The following is a 21993-nucleotide window of genomic DNA, read 5'->3' on the forward strand; positions in this document are numbered from 1 at the left end:
GACTGCCAGTTTAGGCCCGATCCCCTGGGGAGCAGGCCTAAGCCAGCAGGTGGACATCCCCTGAGGGGTCCCAGACTGTGAGAGGGCACAGGCCAGGCTGAGGGACCCCCGCCACAAGGTGCACAAATTTTTGTGCACTGGGCCTCTAGTTATCTATATAAAACATTAACCAGCTGATAGGAGTTGTCACAATCCTTTGCTGGGCACAAGATACTCTGATTTGTTTTTCTTTCTCTTGCGTTGAATGAGGTTGCAGCCATCAATTCCCAGACAAGTGGTCTGAGAAGATTATAGCAAAGGGATACATGTGACATAACAGTTTGACAAGGGAGTTACAGTTAATGACAGGACTCTTGTGCTGTAAACCCTGAGCAGCTGACACACTAAAAATAACTCAGGGTAGTCCTTAGACTGGCAGTGGAAACCTCCTGTGAAAGATGAAGAGCTTTCTGGGAATGACAGATTGTAATTTTAAGGGATTCTCCAGAAAAAGAATTTTACAGGAACCTGGTAAAGAGCTTAAGTCTTGTTGCCTTACTTACATCTTCAGTTGTACCTTACATATCTTCTTCAGCTCAACAGTCTGAGTAGCTATGGCTTGAAACTCTCTTTTCTGTTCATTCTCAGATTATAGTCACCTATGAGATTGGCTCTTCATTCAAAAGCATAAAATTTTAGGGACTACAGCTATGGATTTGGTGAATGGGAAGTACCAGTAAATATTTCTGAGTCATAATCAGTTACTTTTTCAAGAATTGAAAATAGATATACAAAGACATTTGAGATACTATTAAGAGGAATAAGAACATAGGTGGAGTGGAACATGTGGTTTTTAAGTCAAGCTAAAATTATTATTCTTTAAGACTAAAGATCTTAAAGTTGTAGATAGAATTGTGAAAGTCCTTTAAGTCATGAAGGATCTTATTGTCGCGAAATTATTTTGGATCTAACCATAATATAAGATTGGGAGCTATTTCTTAAAGGTCCAAAAAAATGTAATTTAGAACAACCATCTTGTGTAGGTGGAAAACCTACACAGTTTCTTCCTCATCCTAGGTGGTGTGTCTCAGTGGTCCTATACACTGGAGGGTCAGAGGTTCCTTTTCCAGTCAAGGCACATACCCAGGTTGCAGGTTCGATCCCTGATTGGAATACATACAAGAGGCAACTGATAGACTTTTCTCTCTCACATTGATGTTTCTCTCTCTCCCTCTCTCCCCTTTTCTCTCTCTAAAATTAATAAAAACATATTGTTGGGTGAGGATTAAAAAACAACAACAACTACAACAAAAACCCCAGCCCTAGCTGGTCTGAAGGGTCCCGGTTTCGATTCCAGTCAAGGGCACATGTAACTCAGGTGCAGCTCAATTCCTGGCCCTGGTTGGGGGCACATGCAAGGAGCAACCAGTCAATGTGTCTCACATACATGTTTCTCTCTATCTGTTTTTCGCCCTCCCTCCCTTCCACTCTCTCTACAAATCAGTGGAGAAATATCCTCAGTTGAAGATTTAACAACAACAAGAAAGACATTCTTTCCCCAGGAGGTGGTGCAACCTGAAAATGATAATAGGTTAAAAATTATTTTAGGTAAATGGCTGAATGTTAAATCTTTAATGGGATATTAAAGCAAAGCAAGACATTTTGAAACCTTAAGAGGTTGGCCCCTGGAAGATAATCATTCTCACAAATTCCTGTTGTACCACTTGTTTTGTTTTAATATAGCTATCACTTTATCGTTCCTAAGATTTTATTGGGCATATCTTATAGCTTAATCTCACCCACAGTTCTTTCACCAGTGTTACCACTGCCAGATGAGAGCAGTGCAAACAGATGATAGCTTCTTCTAGAAAAGGAAAAGTATGAAAATCACCACTAAAGGCATTTTCACATTTTTTTCTTTTCCTTTTCTTTTTTGACTTTACTTGTTCCCCTTCTTTCCTGCAGATCATCTTTAAAGAAGGCTAAACTGAGGTTTTAAAATGGTAAAAAGCCTGTGGGGAAATAGGAAAGCCAAACAAGTTTGAAATGATGCTCATTGAAAATCCCGGTTCCAACTCTTAACTGTGGGTTTAAGGAGAAGGTTCAGAGTCCCACTTCTCTGAGAAGGCTCCAAAGTAAGCATATGACCTACCCTGCTTCCTTAGCTCCTTTTCAGCAAGTTTTATTTTAAAAGCCATGTCAAAGTTCTATATTCATATTTCCTATGGCCCAGTTCAGAAATTTTAAGAATATAATATTTAAAATCATATGAGAACTCCACTTGATGAAACTACTGCTTTCTTGACATGGGCCAGAGGGAAATATTTCACAGTAATCACTCGACATCTGAAATGCAGTGCCCTAATAACAGAACTCTAAAGTTTATGTTAACACAGGCAAAGAGAAATAAAGGCAAAATGCGTATACCAAATGAGGAAGCCGTGGGCCTGCGAACATTCCCTCGTGTGTGAACAGAAAAGGAAAAAGCAGCAGCAGCAGCATTTTTATGGGCAATCGAATTATATTTATGTGAACTACATTTACCCCTGTTGAGAAATGACTAAAAATAACAAGTTCAGCTATTTGAGAACTGGTTATAGCCATTTCCCAATATAGAATAGCAAGACTATTTTTAAAGAATTTGTACATCAGTTTTTAATTTGTAACAGGAGTCAGGTGCACACCAAATAAATAGTAGGTTCTAAATCTAAAGACATATGTGAGTCAAAAGATATAACTGACATTTGGTAGTTCCACAGGCCACGTACACTATATTGGGAAGTGCATGCAGGGAGGTGGGGGAAGGGTGGGGACCTTGTAACACCAGCATGGCGCATTCCAGTTACACCTCAACATTGCTGAAGCCAGGACTGCTGTCAGTGCCCTATGTCTCACTTTTTCTTTGGGGACTTACTTGGTATTTTTATGGGTCTCTTTTATATTACCATTTAACCATTTACCTATATGGTTTTTGGGATCTCAAGAGAATTTACTGGAAAGTGATTGCATAATAAGATAGTTCAGTTAAGTCAAGAATCGTAATAGGCACTTCACAAAAGCAGTAATTCAGTTAGGCAGTCCCCATAAAACTGTTAGCGTTCTCTGGTTAAAAAATGCAAATGTAAAAATTGACCATCCTGGGAAGAGTGAAAAGGATTGTTATCTAGTGATGGTGGGTGAAGGCACGTTCATCCTCTGCTGGTGGAAGTGTCCATTTTTATAAATAGTATTTTGAATGACAGTTTAGCAGCCTACATATCAAAAGTTTCTAAGAAGGCCATGCTAGTTAAAATCTGCCTCTAGAATTCAGCCTAAGGGAATTGTAATTGAACATGTGCACAGATACATATGCACAAAGATGCTCATTGCAGCAGTGTTGATAGAAACAACAAATTGGAAGCAACTTATGCATTCATCAGTGAAGGCACCGTTTAACTAAATTATATTGCAGCTATTAAACGTGATGATGCAGAGCTTAATATAAAGCTAGAAAATCTCTATGATGGATGTATATGAAACTATAATATGTATTGTATGGTACCATTTGGTTAATGTGTGTGTACATGCGTGCGCGCGCGCGCGTGTGTGTGTGAGAAACCCTAAAAAGATGTACTCCGAAATAAATTCTGCTCATCTCTGGGAAATGGGATTACATATGACTTCTATTATTTTTTTATACTTTTCTCTATCTTCAGAATTTTTTGTATTGCATATATATTACTTTTATTGTCAGGCGGGAAAAAGCTATTTTTATTCTGAGACAAAAGTAAGCCAGGCTCCTGCTACATGCAAAGTGTCAGCAGAGAACTCAGGGTGGCTATTGACTTTCAGAATATAGTAGTGTGGTTAATGCACCCGCCTCCTCGAATGAGCCCTTTCCCACCACACTTCCATTCCAGCAACACTGTCCTGAATGCCTGGGTCCCTTTAAAAGTATGCTCACTCATCCCCTGCAGCATGTCATTTACTGGGCTGACTTCCCGTGTGGCGCCCCTGTGTGTCCGTGAACCTCTCCTTATCCCTGACTAATACCTAACTTATTTTTCTCCCCCGCTACACTTCTCACAGTATTAGTCTTTCCCCCTTCAGTGTTCAGTTTTTTGTACCTCCAGTTCTTGGTTGTTTTCTTTGCACTTTGCATTTTCTCACTATCAGGTGTTCTTATGGGTATATCACCCAGCGGTCGCCAACCTTTAGGACCTCACGGACCACCAGTGGTCCACGGACCACCAGTTGGCGACCGCTGCTCCAAAGGTTTCCTTAAACCAGCGGTCACCAACCTTTCAGACCTCACGGACCACCGGTTGGCGACCGCTGCTCTGAACATAAGCAATAAAATTCGACCTATTGTCTCTTGTATTTTCAGAAATCTTGCACAATTGTGTAAAGTGGAAAAAAGTTTCACTGTTATGCCTTGAATCTGCCTGAACTCTGCTGCAGTCAGGGAAAACATTTCAGAATATATCTCTCATTCATAACTGCGTGACATGTACATATAAGACTATATGTAGTATGTTCCATGTTGTGTGAGAGCTAAATATTTACATAAGGGTTTTTGCCTCTAAATGTTTGTTTTCCTAAAGCTCGCTATGTGCATGGGTTCAGGATTTAAAGAGAAATTGAAGATCCTCTGTTTTCACTGTCATCCTCTGCTCTGATTTAAGTTTGTTTTTCTTTCTGTTGTGTATTTCTTGGAATTAATTATTTTGTTTTGCTAGTCTTAGAGACGGCAGAGAGCCACATGTTTTTTCCACATTCACCTATCAGTTGCTCTTTAATTGTGTTTTAATATTGTTTTCCATAGCGTAATTCCTTAACTGTTATTGTTAGCCAATAAACCTTCCTTGCATCCTGCTCTGTGTAGAGGTCAAGACCATTAGCCCAAATAGTCTTGGAATGCTCTCTAGTCTCATAGTCAGTGAATAGTTTATTTGGAAATTCTAGAGATACAATCAGATAATATCACTTGCTGCCCAAGGCATATTTCCAACACCCTTACACAGAAACGAGAATTTGAGCCAAGATCCCAGTCTGACTACTTTTTATCCAGATCTGGGACAAACATCAGCATTTTGAACGCTAGGAGTAGAGGCCTGTGTTGTGAAATGGGACTCCAATCTTGATTTGCAGGGTTAGATGAGACACTTGAGAAGTGTTGGGCAGAGGTTAAGCAGCGGGTTATTTCATGGACCCGCCAGGTGCTGACGATGCCTGGGATTTCAGGATTGCTCACCTGTAACCAGCCTCCCTGAGCACGGAGAGGAAGGGCACTCAGGCAGGTTCCCCCAGGTTCCCTCTTACTCCGGCCCTTCTCTCTCTGCCCAGGAAGTATGCATGTGACCTTTCATTTTTTGAAGGATACCATCCTGTCCAAGGGGAAGTTCAATGCCATATTTCATTCAGAGACTGCCTATGAGAAGTTTTCCTACCAAGTAATTTCTGGAAAATATTTATCTTTGGACTTGTTTGTCCTCTGGGACAGCGATTTTCAACTGTTGTGCCATAAGAATTTTTAAAACATGCAATACCTGACTGTTTAGTCAGGGGCACTGACCTCTTTTACTTAGATTGTCCAATTAAAAAATGACAACAGCCAACACAACAATAGCTATCCAATGTGAATGAATCCTTACTGTATGCCCATATTTTTTGTAAGATAGGCAAAATATGTGTTATTTGGTATGCTGCAGAATTTTAGTAATTGGTTTATGTCATCCATGAGATGAAAAAAAAAAGTTGAAAATCGCTGCCCTAGGACATCCTTTCTCCACCACTTGTCCTATAGTACGGAGGTCTCAACCACTCCAGGGACAGGACTGGTACCCACACATGCTTCCTGGCCAGTTACAGAACAGAAAGAGTTCATCCACCCAGCGCTAGCACAGCCAGACACGGGACACTGAGAACTGCAGTGGGGAAATACTGCCAATTTTATTATAAATGGCTCCACCCAGGAGAACGGGAGGCTACTGCTCAAAATCCCGAACTCCCTGACGGTGTGTAGGTTTCAGATTATGTAGGGCAAAATCAGGAGACATCGGGGGTTAGGGTTAGGGTTGTTCTGGGAGCTGATTGGTCAGAGGCGAGTTAAGGGTGATGAATAATGTCTTCAGGTCTTGAGGACAGCTCTGGGGTCTGTTCCAGGGTTCCTCTCTCTGGTTTTATGGGAAAGTAGCCAGGAGCTCATTCCACCTTAGGGCTCAGGAACTAAACATAGGTAGGTCAAGATGTTATTTTTAGCCTGCGAAAGGAGGAAGAAAGAGAAAGGGCGGGGGTGGGGGGAGGGGATAAGGGGGAGAGATTATTTCTAGAGCTAGAATTTAAAGCCAAATTTAATCAAAGTCGTAGGACCCTTGGTTTTACCAATAGCAAATAAATAAATAAATAAATCATTTTTTTCATGTTCTCAAAGTCATAACTCTAGCTTGAAAGCACTGGGCAGAGTCATTTTACTGCTCGCATTTTTTATCCTGATTTGGTTAAGGAGGATCCTGCCCTTTTCCACTCTTTTGTTGAAGTAGCTGCCCACAAATAAAAGGAGAGAAGCCAGCTGAGAGGAGGGAGGCCTGGAAAACATCACTTGCGTAAATCGCATGTGACCTCCTTCCTAGTCTCTTCTCCACTGTGTGGCTAAGCCCTCATTTCTCAGGTCTCTCCCCTGGCTCAGACCAAGCGCCTCCTCTTCATCCCCTTGTGAAATGAAATGTCTCTGCCGACACCAGAGGCAGAAGTGGACAGGTCATGGTTCTGCAGTGGTTGGCAGCATTGTTCTGCTTCATTGCATATATCAACAGGTGAATATAGGTAGGCCTTTTAAGCAACCACTGTCGCCTTTAACTGTTAGTACAGTGTTAGGTCAGGTCACTACGAATGGGTAAATGAATACTAGATTAGTGGGATGTTCTCTCCTTAGTACCAGAGAGAGCAATGGGTGTGAATAGATGTAGGGTTTTATAGACCCCAAACTGTAATTAGAAATTTGCTTGATGTTTTTTCCAGTAAGAAAGAAGTATCAACAGATAGTGATTCTGTTGACTTCCTTGGCACTGAAAACATTTGTCTAAGACCCTCAGGGTGATGATTAGTAAGTCACCCAGATGAGTATAAGGATGGATAAATTTTTTAGATGGAAAATCAGTAACCATATGTAAGCTCTGATCTGGAAAGTGATTTTACCTGATAAATGTTAAGCCTTCTCATCAAGTTTTCTTTTTAATTTTTTCTTTTTAATTTAAGCTGCTGAACAGGAAGAGTTGTGTTTCAAGGGTTTTTGTATTTCATCTTGGTGCCATTTGACCTGGTAGAAAAGACTCAAGATAAAATTTTTAGTAGTTCTAAGAGAAGGCATGGAGACCAGGACATGAATAATCAGTCAGTCATTTAAAGAAGATTCTCTGTATTTACCCTGAGAAATTACCAAAATTTTACTTGATATAAAGCAAAAGCTTAGGAGAGGAATTTTTTTTTTTTCAGTTTTCTTTCATTTCTGTCTGGTTCGGGGAGTTAGGCCTGTAGTAGAACATATCACTGAAAAATCCAGCTTTTTTTAACTTTTGTTCATAAATCAGCCTTCTTTATTTAGTTCAATTCCCTTGTTTATTACATATTTGTTCCAGCCCAGCATTTAGTTTCTCTTCTTCCCAGTTGCCTAGTAGAATATCTTCTGCCAAGAGATGGGAAACCTGGATTTCACAGCCATAGAAAGCTGGCACCTTTTCCCTGGCACTGCATTCTAATAACACCGTATCAGAGTTTGACCTAGTTATTTCTCACAGGCGGCTACTGCCAAGTCCATTGGGGTTTCCCTCCAAAGAAATGGCATGGTCTTCTGTCGCATAAGAGAGACCTGTGTGCAGACCAGATTGCCTGGGAGCGAGCTGCCAACCTGTGCAGCCAATGGCCGAGCAGGAAAGAGTGCCTGGAGTCAGTGTGCGAATGTAGTTCTCATTCCAGGCCTGATTCTTCAGAACGTAACTTCATTGAGCTCCTGCTGGACACCACCAACAGCAACATAATGAGGGCAATAGAGAGCAAGCTGCTTTTGTACACTTTACCGACTTCTGCAATGATGATCGGGTCTTTGTGACTCTATTCCACCCTGTCTCACCTACTGTTTTCCTTTCTGAGAACTCCCTTCCCCCTACTTAACATTTTTCCTCTAGCAGCTGCCCTGGTTGTCACCAATGGGAACATCTTCATTGAAAGGAAGAGAAATCGAAGTGGCTTCAAGGACTCTGTAGCTGAAATGAAAAATACAGGGCTTAGCACTTTTGTATAGCTTTAAATACTCTAAAACAGTGGTTCTCAACCTTCCTAATGCTGCAACCCTTTAATACAGTTCCTCATGTTGTGGTGACCCCCAACCATAAAATTATTTTCGTTGCTACTTCATAACTGTAATTTTGCTACTGTTATGAATCGTAATGTAAATATCTGATATGCAGGATGTATTTTCATTGTTACAAATTGAACATAATTAAAGCATAGTGATTAATCACAAAAACAATATGTAGTTATATATGTGTTTTCCGATGGTCTTAGGCGACCCCTGTGAAAGGGTCGTTCGACCCCCAAAGGGGTCGTGACCCACAAGTTGAGAACCACTGCTCTAAAAGAACACTTACTGGTTTTAAATCGGTGAAATTGCAAATAAAAGAATTGGATAGTGGCCTGAGGCATTGATGTGCCTCTTCAGTGCCTTAGCTAGGGGAGATCTCAAGGCACAACCACTGTTTGAGGTTAGAGTCCCTGGTTGAATGAGGCTGAGATGTAGGTGCTTGGAGCTAGGTTACAGCAGCAGCAGCAGCAGGCGTTGAGCCGGAGAATGACCTGTTAAATGGGAGGAGCTTCGAATACTAATAAACCTTCACAGGCTCCCTGGTGGAAAGAGGAAAGGAATCTCAAGCACCAGGTTGGGTATGTTTAGCAAAAATATACATCTCAAAGGTGTGAAGAAAAGCAGGAAGTGGTGATAAAATTAGGTGATTTTTGTACTAATTGATGGTGAATGCAGAGGAGAATTAGTCACATTTAATGATTAAGTAGTTCTACCAAATGACTGCAAAATGCAGTCTCTCCAGGAGTTTTTAATTTAAAAAAACCTGAAAAATTAAAAAATATTACTTAGTTAAAAAGCAGTCTGATTCTTAACAACAGAACTAATGTAAGCATCCTGACAAGTTGTGTGAGAACACAAATTCAAGGCTTTTAAAACAATTCTATTCAAGTCCATATGTCCTAGAGATTGTTTTCAATTGTATTAGGTCTGTGTTTTGCCATTATTTGTTTGTTTGTTTTTAACCCATAGGCTTTTAAGATCTAAATTAAAAAGTTCATTTATTTTGTTGCTGCTGCTGGTTTGGCTTGGTTTGGTTGTTTATTTTGTTTTTCCCTAGGAGTGAGAGGGTATCTTCTGTGGACTTGGGAACAAATAACCAAAGACCACACAGTAGCTTTTGTGTATATTGAAGCATCTTCTGATATTTGTTTAAGGTTATAAAATGATACCTTCTAAAAAGTGGTAAGGTCAAGAGAGGTCAGGAAAAATGATGGAAGAGCTGGAAAATAAGGCATAGGAAGGAGGAGATTTTTATCAACAGTGCTTTGTCTTAGATTTTTCTTCTTGTTAAAAAAACTTCTGTCCTTTGGTTAAGCATCTCTGGCTACTGTATTCATTTCCAAACTTGCTACTCATTTTGCTCTTTGAGGCAGGAATAATTCTGGGATGTGTGTGTTACATACACAATACTGATATTCTTTCATGCACTTGTAGAATAATGCTAAACTGCTCAATTAAAGGACTTAACTATCACCAAGAAAAAAGTATGCTTGCGAAAATCATAGTGACCATGATCTTTGTCAAGTAACTAATAATGGATGTATTTCTCTTTCTCTATAAACATGTTGATGTGCCCATTAAAGCTGGGCAATAAACATTTTTTTCAAAAATTTATATTAAAGTTTGTTTTACATTCTACACAGGAAGAATTTAATGGGAAACCCAACTCACTCTATTTTAATGACGGCCAGCGAAGAATCGACTTTGTTCTAGTATATGAAGATGAAAGTAGAAAAGAGAACAATAAAAAGGGTGCAAATGAAAAACAAAGGGTAAGTTTTTTATGATCCTTTCCTTTCTTTTTACACCTTATAATATTGTGAACTGACAAAGTGCTATTTTTATGTAAGCAATAAAGTGAAACTGGTGTTTGAAATATCATACACCATCCTTAACCTTCGTATTTTCTCTGCCCATCATTCCCTCAGGGCATGTTAACAAATTGTTTATTTTTAATTTGAAATAGAAACTTCGCAGGCTCTTAACCTCAGTTGGTTTCACAACTGAAGGCAGACTTTCTTCCAAGGAATTGTATTTTCTATCTGTAGAAGAGATGTGTATTAAAAGCACACTCGGCTGTTTGTGCTTAGGTGGGGAAAGAAGCTAATGGGTAATAATGACACCAAGTATACTAGTGATTAACATTTGGTGTGTGCTCTCTCACGAATATATGCCTTTTGCATATATTTTCTTATTTAATTCTTATAACAACCTGTAAAGGGCATTCTGTTATCATAAGCATCCTAGATGAAAGAGTTGACCCTTAGAGAGGTTCAATGATTGCCCAAAGTCACGGGCTCTAGTACAAGAAATAGTGGAGCCAAGGTCCAAACTCTTGTCTTGAATCTGGAACTCACCCATTTTCTGTCACCTCCCGTCCTTCCCTTTCATCCACTGACCGTCAAGCTGCTCCTTCCTCCCTTCCCTTAGCTTCAGGTCTGTCAGGTGACAGGCCATCTCTATGTTGAGTTACGAGACCACTGAGTGGGCTGCGGTTATAACACCTGCCTGGATCTTCTTTACCTGAACCCAAACTGTATCAGACCAAAGCCAGACATAAAAGAGAGAATACATGTTAGTGTCCCTTCTACCCTCTTTTGAAATCACTCCCTCATTCTTCATTTGTTTTTGTTTTTCCTCGAATCTGTGTTATCACACATACAACTTTAATTGTCCTTGTCCAGACTTTCTCTGTGAAATACATCATTCTTAAATCTATTTATGTCCGCCCTTCCTTCAAACCAAGTGATGAAAACTGCTTAAAATGAAGCAATCAGTCCTGTTTTATTTATTTTGGATTTTTGTTTGTTTTGGAGGTTTCTACTCGCCTGGTGTCACAGGATCAGTTCTAGGCTTTGGAACTTGACATTCACATTCTAATTCTGCCACAACAGTATTGCAGTAATGCTAGTTGATGTCTCACACTAGCCCGGTATGACAGTGGCTTAACAAAATAAAAGTTTACTTTATTGCTCGTTTTATTTTATTTTTAATGAATCTTATTGATTTCAGTGAGGAAGGGAGAGGGAGAAAGAGAGAAAAACATCAATGATGAGAAAATCATTGATTGGCTGCCTCCTGCACGCCCCCCACTAGGGACTGAGCCCGCAACCCGGGCAAGTACCCTGACCGGGAATCAAACTGTGATCTCCTGGTTCCTAGGTCAGTGCTCAACCACTGAGCCACGCCGACCAGGCTATTGCTTGTTTTAAATTAAATGTGGCATCCCTATTTGGCACCGTGGTTTGGGGGCACAGGCAGGGCTTTCTTCCCTGCAGTCGGTCAGGAACCCGGGCAGACACAGAGGCTCTGCCGTGTTCAGCAGGCAGTTTCTCTCATCATCGTGGGCATCAGCATCCTACAAATGGTAGATCGGGTAAGAGAGAGGATGGAGACAGTACCCTCGCTTCTTTGCCTCTTTGGCCTGGAAGTGACCACATCAGTTGTGTTCACAGTCTATTGATCAGGATTCAGGGAGGTGGAAGGTGTAGCTTCTGGCTGGACAGCCATTTCTCAGTAGGAAGGTCACACTGTGGAAGGGGAGCAGGCGTTTTGGTGGATAGCAAGCTTGTCTTTGCCAAGACTACTAACTGGCTGTGTGAATCAGTGATTTTCCTTATCAGTATCCTATTTTATTATTTTTGAGATGCCTGTTATTTTTTACATTTTGATAACTCTGATATCAGGGCACATCTTATAAATGGTGTGTCATAACTTCATTGGCTGAATTTTCTCTTATTGGTACATAGAATATTGGCTCCCCATCCAACGACTGCCATCTGAGATTCAGGAAAATGGGAATCTGAATACATAGTCCAGAGGATTATGGTTAAAAAGCATTTAAAAATAAAATAGTATATAGAGATATCATATAAATTTTCAGCACATATTAGGTCACAGATGTTAATTCCTGTCCCTTCCCTTTTATTTGGGGTTTTCTTTTTATATATATTTTTTCAATTACAGTTGACATTCAATATTCTTTTATATTAGTTTCAGGTGTACAGCATAGTGGTTAGACAGTCATATATTTGACAACGTGTTCCCCCCAATATTCTCAGTACCCACCTGGCACCATACACAGTTATTACAATATTACTGACTATATTTCTTATGCTGTACTTTACATCCCGGTGACTGTTTTGTAACTACCAATCTGTACTTGTCAATCCCTTCTCCTTTTTTCTATTTGGGGTTTTCTTAAAACAGTGCATTACTATGAAAGGCATGACTCTCCTTCTGTTACTGCATAATTTTATAACTAGAGTTAAAGAGCTTAGAGTACTTTATCTTGTTCCTGTGGACACAAGGGTATCTTCTGTGCAGTTGTAGTCACTGTCATCAAATATTCATTAAGCATCCACATGCCAGTGGGGCTGGGTTGAGTACCACAGAAAGTGAGTTAAACAAATCTAATCCATTAAAGCAGGAAGGAAGCAGTTCTGGTTTTAGACAAGAGCGTCACTGCCGTGGAGAAGGAGCCCAGAGCTGCTTACATTATTAACAAGTTCTGCATTTGCTTTACACGGAAACATAGGTCCCAGGGAAGCTCTCATAAATCAGGAGAAAAGAAATTATCATGAATTTTGGCAATCCCTGAACTCATGGATTGATATACTGTGATGTTGGTTTTTATAAGCCGTGCTTCGAAGTGTTTTGAGTTTCTATTTGTACACATTACTTAATTTTAGACTCCACCAGAATGCAAAGCTCAGCTTTGGAGGCACATTTTTATTAATTTGAAAAACATCTGCAAGTTCTGACATACACCCTGTCTGGTCTTATTCAAGATTTAAGACAACACCAAGGAAAAGCATTTTCACAATCCTGTTTTCTTTGAGAGAGAAAAAGAAGTCTAAATCATATTGATTTCCTGAAGCAACGCCAGGTTGACTTTGCCAGGGGCTCATCTAAAGAGTACTTACTGTTATATACTTTTTTAGAGATGATGGAGAACGTTAGACATAATAAGGCCACAAATGTAAAAAACGCAGAGGAGTAAAAGGCTGCACTTCCCATGGGCAAAAAAGAAATTATTTTTCTATCCAAACCTCCAAATAGCATGTAACTTTGTCCCCTAATATTAGTGAAAACACTCGAGATACCTCACACCTTCCCTTTAAAAGCATAAACCGTTTACATTGAGATTTTGCAAGGGGGTGATTATAAGTAGTTTTGATAATAAATGCTCATTTAGACAGTACTGTTCTCGGCGCAGAATCAGTTTGAATTTTCTTTTTTACAGTAAGTAACAGGAACATCAAACTCAAAATGGCTTAAATACTAACAGGAAATAATAATTTTCTCATGTAAGAAGTAGCCTGAAGATAAGACCATTTCTGGTTTAGATAATTTATTGGCTTAACGAGGTTATCAGGAATCAATGCTTCTGAATCATTCCATGCTTCTGCCTTGCCATCCTCAAAGTGTTGGCTGCTCTTAAACTAGCTGCACTTTGTTCTCAGATGGCTGCTGCAATTCCAGACATCCAGAGGCAAACACGGGGACTGCCTTTCTCGTGGCCCATTTTTAAGGGGGAAGAAAGGCGCCCTTACAGGGCCCTAAGCAGACTTCCTTTTACAGTTTGTTGCCTATCGCAAATCTGTTCCAAACCAACTACTGGCAAGATGAGTGGAATTACCATCATTAGCATAGACTAAGCAAGACACGTCTTTCATCTCTTGAATCACCTAATATCTGAAAAAACACTAGACTTTTCTTACTAATGAAGAAGGGGAGAATGGCGTGTTCAGTAGGCAGCAGCAATGTCTGGCACAGTAAATGATTAAATATGTCTAAGCATGTTTATACTGTGAAGAGCAAAAATGTTTTAAATAAAACAAATTTCCATGCACTTTTCCTACTCTTCCTGACTTTTGTCATTAATGCTTCTTTCTTCCATTTTATTTTTCTAGAACTGCTAACAAGTGGAAGAATTGATCTATTTTTAATTTCATTTTGTCTGACACTTGGCCTCCCTTTAAACAGTAGTGTTTATGACCAAGTACTAGTGTAATTCAAATGATGGTAAAGAGGGTGGAGTGGTCTAGGTAGCACAAAAACAGCGCAAGCCATCCTGAATATATGTTCTATGTATTATGTTTTTTATCAGCAGAATACATTCCTAACATTTGAAATTTTATTTCTTTAAAGTTGATGAAGACTTTATATATGGGAGTAAAAATTTGTATTTCATATCTGACCTTAAAAATTCTTTTGTGTAAGGCAGATGGATTTGTCCAATGGAGACCACAGAAAAAGAGATTTTTGAAAACTGAGTGATTAAACTAAATTATATCTAAACTTTCAAATAATATGAGGCAACTAATTGGTTATAGATTCTGTGCCTTTTTGAAACTGTTATACATAGTTTTAGATGAGTTATGAGGCTGGAATGGTTTGCCTAGAAGCTGGATGAGATCTCTTTTGATGTTTCAAAGTTCATCATAACATTTTAGTATGGTGAAAACAGCACATCACTCTATTTATTGCAGTCTTACGTTCTTTAGAAAAGTTTTATCACAGTGTCCATGAAGATCTTGTACATTTTTATTAACTATTATTATTTTAAATTTTTGTTGCTCTTGTCAGAAGGATTTTAAATGGTAGTTTGTGATGTACTATTGTGTGTTAAAAATTGATAAGTTCTATCGAGGGACCTTGGTAATAAACACTTTAGTTGTAGTAGTTTCTAATACTTGTGTTAGGTTTCCTCAGAAGTGAAACCTAACTGTCATTTTCCTCAAAAATGACAGTTTTGCTCTATGATTGCCATCTTTATATTTCTTTTCCTTTTCCAAGTGCAATGGCTAAGGCATAGAACCAGTAACACATAGTGACCACAGTTGTGTTGTTCCTGATTTCAATGGAAATGTTTCAACAATTTCACCATTAAATATCACACTTGCTATAAATTAGGGGTATTTTTCTTTTAAAAAGTTAAAAGAGTTCCCTTTTAGTTCTAGATTACTAAGAGTTTTTATAATTGTGTTTTAAATTTTATCAAATGCTTTTTAATTTTTTTGTATCTTGAAGTGATCATATGGCTTAATTTCTCATTAAGTTTTATGTGCATTAAATGTATGGTTATTTGAAGCTAATAAGATGATAATTCAAAATCATTTGTTATTGGCCACAACATGCACTGTATAAGTTTTATAGTTTATTAGCTCCCTACTTATACCAATACTGTTAACATAGTTTACTTACATATAATTCATTAAAAATTATTTGAGGTCAGTCACAGAATATATCAGTCCACAAGAATATGCCCAGATGGTGTGGCTCAGTGGTTGAGCGTTGACTTAGGAACCAGGAGGTCATGGTTCAATTCCCAGTTAGGGAACATGCCACACCAGCTTGATCCCCAATGGGAAGCATGCAGGAGGTAGCTGATCAATGATTCTCTCTCATTGATATTTCTATCTCTCCCTCTCTCTTCTTCTCTCTTTAAAAAATCAATAAAAATGTATTTTTTTTAAAAAGAAGAAGAGATGAAGGCAACCAGTGTTGGGTGGTTTTACCTTCACAGATAACTTTGGGTAGATGTTCTCTCTTTTGTTTTAGGAAGCGAAATCAGATCTAGTTTCAACTCCTTAACATTTTAGACTAAGGCAGAGACCTCTTCTTTATATTTTTATCTCCTTCATTCACACCCTACTTGCTTTTAACCTAAGATTGTAGGTTAAAAGGAATAAATTAAATTAGTGTCAGCTGTGTCAAATTACAGCTACAAAATGTGTTGCTGGTATAAGCACATTTGGTTTATTTTTTAGTACTCAGCACATGAGCAGTGAATCCAAATCTTGCTTTCTATTTCCAAAATGAGAAGTTTTCTTGGGCCCAATCCTTAAAAACAAACAAACAAAGAGGACAGTCAAATTCTGAAAAGGGAAGTCTGAGTATCCCATTTCATCTCACAAAGATGTGGAGAAGAGAAAACCCTTTCCCTGATTGGTCCTTCTGAGGTCGGCCTTAGGTTTGAATGAAGAAGCTGTCCTTTGCCCTGGTTCCCAAAGTCACCTGTGTCTCACTTTTTAAAGAGTCATCTGTAAAAGTAAAGGATCAGGAAAAATCAACTATACTGGATGTTCATAAAAACAGGCTTGAGGGGAATAAATAATCAACAAAGAGCTGCCTGATGCACAGAAAAGGTGTGTCCTGGAAAGCAGTGTTTCTTAACCTCATCTGATGATAAGCATCATTTCCTTTGCTTATTAAAACTGGATTATTTAAGGCCCGTGCTTTCTCTACTGAGGTAGAATCTCCAGGAGAGGGGCCAGGGACCTGCTGCTTAAGCAGTGCTTCACGTTGTTTGTATAAGAAGGTAACTTTGGAAAACACTGTCCTAAAACGTTTATAGTAATCTCAGCAGTGGAGGGTAGTTGATTTTTTTTTTTCATTCTCAGACCATTTGTTTCCTAAGTTACCATTTATGTATTTATTTTTGTAATTATGCCAAACGTGTTCATTTAAAGAGAAAAGTTGGACGTGAATATAATCTATCCACTTCCATTTTCTGCACATCACTTGGGCTGTTAGTGTCCTCTGGTGAATACGCGTTACCCACTTGAGTAGATCCCCCATCAGATCAGTCCACTCACACTTAAGGATTTGTCACCAACACATGCCTTTAAATTAAGTCCCAATTAAATACGTTATTCTGCTTACTGAACCTTCTTGAACACATGATATATATATATATATAACTAATAAATAGCACTTAGAGTAATTAGCAGTAATTTTTGCACAAATTAAGTACCTTTGACTTTTTTCTCATCCATCTTTGTAGGCTTAATAGAGATTGGCAAGTTGAAAAATACAGTGACAGCACCATCAGTACTTTGCCTTAAAAAACTATAAGAATATTTGAAATTAATCTATACATAATATTTCATTAATCCCAACTGATTTGTGCTTTGTTATCATCACAGTGTATTCAGTAAATTTTACTTATTAGACATTACAACCCCTGCTTTTTATGCTGAAAAAGCTGGGTGACATTTTTTAAAAAAATGGTAGGTTGGTGTTTACAATCAGTGCTATTACTGTCTATTCACAGGCAAGGCTTTCCCAACAATGACTTTATTAAGCCAAATGAGATGTGTAATCAAAGGTGCTTGGGGACAGAAAGCTGCCTTAATTAAGCCAGTCTGTCCTTTGTGATTTTGATTGCTTTATTCTGTATTTCTCTGACAGCTTTAATAACCTCTCCAAAGAGGTATGAATAAAATATCAGTTTCTGGAGTGAGATGGGTACTCTTGTCCTCTTTTACTTTGAGCCCCTAGTACAGTCCACCAACAGTGATAGAATCACATGTATCTTTTTGTGATGCATGTAGCTCCTCAAAAATTTTAGTCACTTTGGCTTTACTAGAAGTAGGGGAAGGAAGAGAGGGAGGGAGGGAGGGAAGGAAGATAGATTGATGATTGATAGATAGATAGATAGATAGATAGATAGATCGATCCCGGTTGCAATGCCGATAAATTTGCTCCGCTAGAGAAAGAAAAATTTACAGCATAATTTAATGTACAATAGGGCTTTTCTCAGAGCCAGTGAGTCTAGTTTAATCATTTTGTGCTGCCAAATACAGATCATAGACTGTAGAACATAGTTTAGGTTCTTATAACTAAGGTTTTCCAACAAGGCACACAGATCATTCTTAGTGAAAGATTGTGTGGCCTCAGATATTCATTTACTCAACAAATATTCATTGAGCAATGGCTATTTTTAACGTGGAAGACAGCTCTAACCTAATTTTTTTTAAATGTCAAGAACACTGTTACTTATCCAAGTGTAAATTGTACAGAGAAGTAAAGATGATGAGTTCATATTCAACAGACCTAATCAGTCTTTTCTTAGGTAAGCACTCTTTTCCTGATATGCGCCTGTTTGACAAATACAGCACATATGCTCATTTACTGTAGCTACCTGACAAACCAAGAAAACTGGTTTGATCAATTTTTTAAATATTCCACTAGTTCTTTGTGAATTGCTTTGCTAAAGGAAAATAAGAGCTGTTGGCCCTTGGAGAAAGAAAACAAAGATACCGGAGGGGACCCTGAGGCAGGTGTCTGCTTTCTTTCTCTAAGGCAGCGGTTCTCAACCTGTGGGTCGCGACCCCTTTGGGGGTCGAATGACCCTTTCACAGGGGTCGCCTAAGACCATCGGAAAACACATATATAATTACATATTGTTTACAGTAGCAAAATTACAGTTATGAAGTAGCAACGAAAATAATTTTATGGTTGGGGGTCACCACAACATGAGGAACTGTATTAAAGGGTCGCGGCATTAGGAAGGTTGAGAACCACTGCTCTAAGGGCACTTCTTCTGCCTCCTTAACTTCTTTCCTGAGTCCATGCAGCCCAGCTGGCTCACTTCTTTTGCCTGTGACTTTCTAAAGGGCCAAGGCAGCCGTGGCTAGGTTCACTCCTGTTGCTATGACCTTACCTCTTCTATCTTAAGCCCGCCCTTTTGCTTCACTGTCCCCAGCTTTTAACAAACATACTCTACAAATCACCTGGACTCCTATTGTGAAATCTTCCCTGCACAGAAGTCAAGAATTGGGCCATCAACATAACTATTTTACTAAAGCAACACCAAGGTGATATATTAACATGTTTAAGCAAATTAAAATGTCCTATCCTTGACTCAGCTGTTTAAGTATTCATAGTTGGTGGTAAAAGAGAGGGCATTATCAACCAACTTCAAGATCTGCCAATTATCTTTAGAGAAATCAGGAGTTCTTTGTAAAGAACCAGATAAAAACTGAACGTGGTAAATTAGTGCAGCCTTTCTGAAGGGCAGTATGGCGCTACATATTAAAGAACTTAAAACGGCATACATTCTTGGATTAATAATTCTGCTTCTAGGGCTTTATCCTGAGGAAGTAATAATGGGTGCACAAGATTATTCTACTAGAATTTTCATAGAAGTGAAAAATTTGAAACAACCTACATATCCAACAATTTGAGATTGGTTAATAAGTAAAAAGTCCATCTATCTGAGAGAATGTCATGCCATTAAAATGAGATGGAAAGGAAGTGTATCTAATTTTTCTGCATCTGTGATATTCACATGTGCTATATATTCTTATCAGTATCCCTTAATACCCACATAAATGGGGCAAAAGAGAGGAGATATAAAGATGTGTTTATGTCCTTTGGAGAATGAAAAGGCTGTACAGCCATCACATAGCAAAGAAGACAGTCCAAGAACCAGGTGGTAATAAAGAGTCAAGAAGAGGGAGGGTTGAGTGAGTCCGCATTAAGATCCGTTTCCTGGAGTTCTAGCAAAGTGGTATCATTGGTGACGATGTCATTGGGTACACAGTATGGAGGCCAGGTGGGAATTAACCTATTTTTGGTCTGGGAGTTAGGTGTGGAGTCTGAGGACACCTTGAAAGTTTGGAACAGCTCCGTGGTGGAGGAGAAGAGGCTAGGGAGGAGATGACTGAGCATCATGTGTGGGCTTTTATGGGATCCGTGGATTTCTAATAAGGCAGTTCACATTGTTATGTGAGGGGTTTTTTATGATCACTCAATTGTTAACATACCCATTAAGCCACTGAAGAAGCCACTCTGGCTGATTTGTCTACGCTTCTAACTAGAAGGACATTTGTCTGCCAGAGCGAACGTCCTTGGGTCTGCACTTCACATCCTAATTGAAATTATTCCTGACTGATGTCGAGGATACAGAGGACAGTCACGGATCCTGCGCATGACCTGCTAGGGAGGCAGTGTGGGTGTCCCCTTGCATAGGCTCAGGGTGAATCATCTCGGAAGGAGAGGAAGTCAGGGTGTCCCGTCTTCTCACAGGCTCAGGGTGAGTCATCTCCTCGGAAGGAGAGGAAGTCAGGGTGTCCCGTCTTCTCAGTACACCTGCCACCTTCACTGGACAGACTTGGGTTTGAGGCTGACAAGTGTTCCATAGTCCATGGCTTCTCTGTCAGGATTCTCATTGGCAATGACAGAAATGAGCTCAAATTTAAGCAGGCAGGAGTTTATCAGTGCATGTTAGAGAGCTCACGGGTTCTGAAGGGTCGGGCAGACAAGCCTGGAGACTAGGCAGCCAGAAACAGTGCCCCAAATCCCACTGCAGAGCCAGGATGGGGGAGAGAGTGTGGCCAGGGCCAGAGCAATGGCTGGCACCACTGCCGTCTCTAGAACTGGCATTTGCTCTCCCGACCTACCGCCCCACAGTGGTTTCTGCTTGGCCCGACTTCTTTGCATGGCTAGCTTCTGAGGTGGTCTGATCAGCAAGGCCCCGCTCGAGTGTCAGTAACTGAGCTTCTTGGGAGACAAGGACCGGAGTGTCTGGGTTTTCATCCGCTGTCGTGGATGTGGGCTCCGGCAGGAGCTGAAATGTCAGGTGGCCATAGAGAATGACAGCTGTCCGTTGCAGTGGCGTGACACACATGCATAAATGTTTTAGTCCCTCTGCATTGGGAGACTGGCCACTGGACAGTGTCTCTGCAGTTCCTCTGTGGCAGACTACTTGAAATTCTTTGAATCTCTTAGGATGCTCTCAGAAAATGTTTGTAGAATGAATTAATAAGTGTCGTTGAGTATGTTCTTTCAACAAATACGTTTTGGGCATATACTCTGTGCCAACTATGCTGAACATTCTCCGCGGGATCAAAAAATGCATTTACGCAATAGCAAAGACAGAAACAGGAGCAGGGAGTGGCTCCCATGCAAGAATCAAACTAAGAGAATTAGGATCCAGAGTGAAGAAACACTGCCTCAGTACGAAGCAGGATGAGTCTGAATCCGCTTCTCAAGTTGAGGTTGGGGATATGGCGGATCCGGGGTAGAGGGGGCTGAAAAACCTGGCAGGGAGAATTGCAGAGATGGCGGGGTGGGAGGGAGGCAGAGGGGACAGTCGCTTGCTGGAAAAGCTGCACTCCAAGCTCTCATTCATCTGACAGGGCATTTCTGGGCAAGTTGTTTATTTATGTTTAAGGGAGCTGCAGTACTGGCTGGTTTTTCTCTGAGTGACTATTGTATGTTCCAATTGTAACAGGCAATTAAATCTGTTACATTTGCAAAGCTCTGGTACAGTGTCTGGCATGGTGTAGGTACTAGATGGCCATTTATTAAATACATAAAAGTAAGGCAATGTTCTGTTTCTGATAATCGCATAAAATGTTAGGGGTTCCCCCTTGGACTCACATTTAGCCAAATGCCAGGTGTGTTCTTTTCACCTTTGACTGTCAGTCTTTTTCCTACAGCATCTGCATTACATTCATTCAGTGCTGCACATTTGAGGCACTGTCCAGGTGTGCGTGCACACAGCAGCTCTGCCCGTTCACAGCGGCAAACCATGAATGTGCTCCCTGGGCACAGCGGCCTGACCGCCAACCCCTCGGGGTTACCTCAGCCTGGCTCAGTGATTCTTTTCTATCTTAGCAGCTAAAGTTTAAAAAAAAAATTTAATGTAGATTTTTCAGTTTCCTCCAGTGGGAGACTTGGTCCAATTTACCTCCTGTGATTACTAGAGATGGAAATCCTAGTTTAGGTGGTTTAAATCATAGGATCCTCACGAGAACCTCAGAAGGAAACTGGTAAGGTGTTCTCCATTCTACAGATGACAACAATGAGGCAAAGGGAGTTTGTTTCCTGCTGAGAGTCAGAGAGCTGAATTGGAACACAGTCTGTTTTCAGAGCTTGTG

General features: G+C 39.9%; 1 protein-coding gene across 8 annotated transcripts in view; it reads left to right on the forward strand.

The window, feature by feature from the left end:
- ANO6 (anoctamin 6) overlaps nt 1–21993 on the forward strand; it is a 183935-nt gene that overhangs the window by 106481 nt on the left and 55461 nt on the right. For all 8 annotated transcript variants that reach the window (XM_014529566.1, XM_014529568.1, XM_014529563.1 and 5 more), the window contains one exon: nt 9961–10089. In XM_014529566.1, coding sequence (XP_014385052.1) covers nt 9961–10089 — 129 coding nt within the window. The remainder of the gene's footprint in view (nt 1–9960; nt 10090–21993) is intronic.

The sequence above is a fragment of the Myotis brandtii genome, unplaced genomic scaffold (genome assembly GCF_000412655.1).
Source record: "Myotis brandtii unplaced genomic scaffold, ASM41265v1 scaffold686, whole genome shotgun sequence".
NCBI lineage: Eukaryota > Metazoa > Chordata > Mammalia > Chiroptera > Vespertilionidae > Myotis > Myotis brandtii.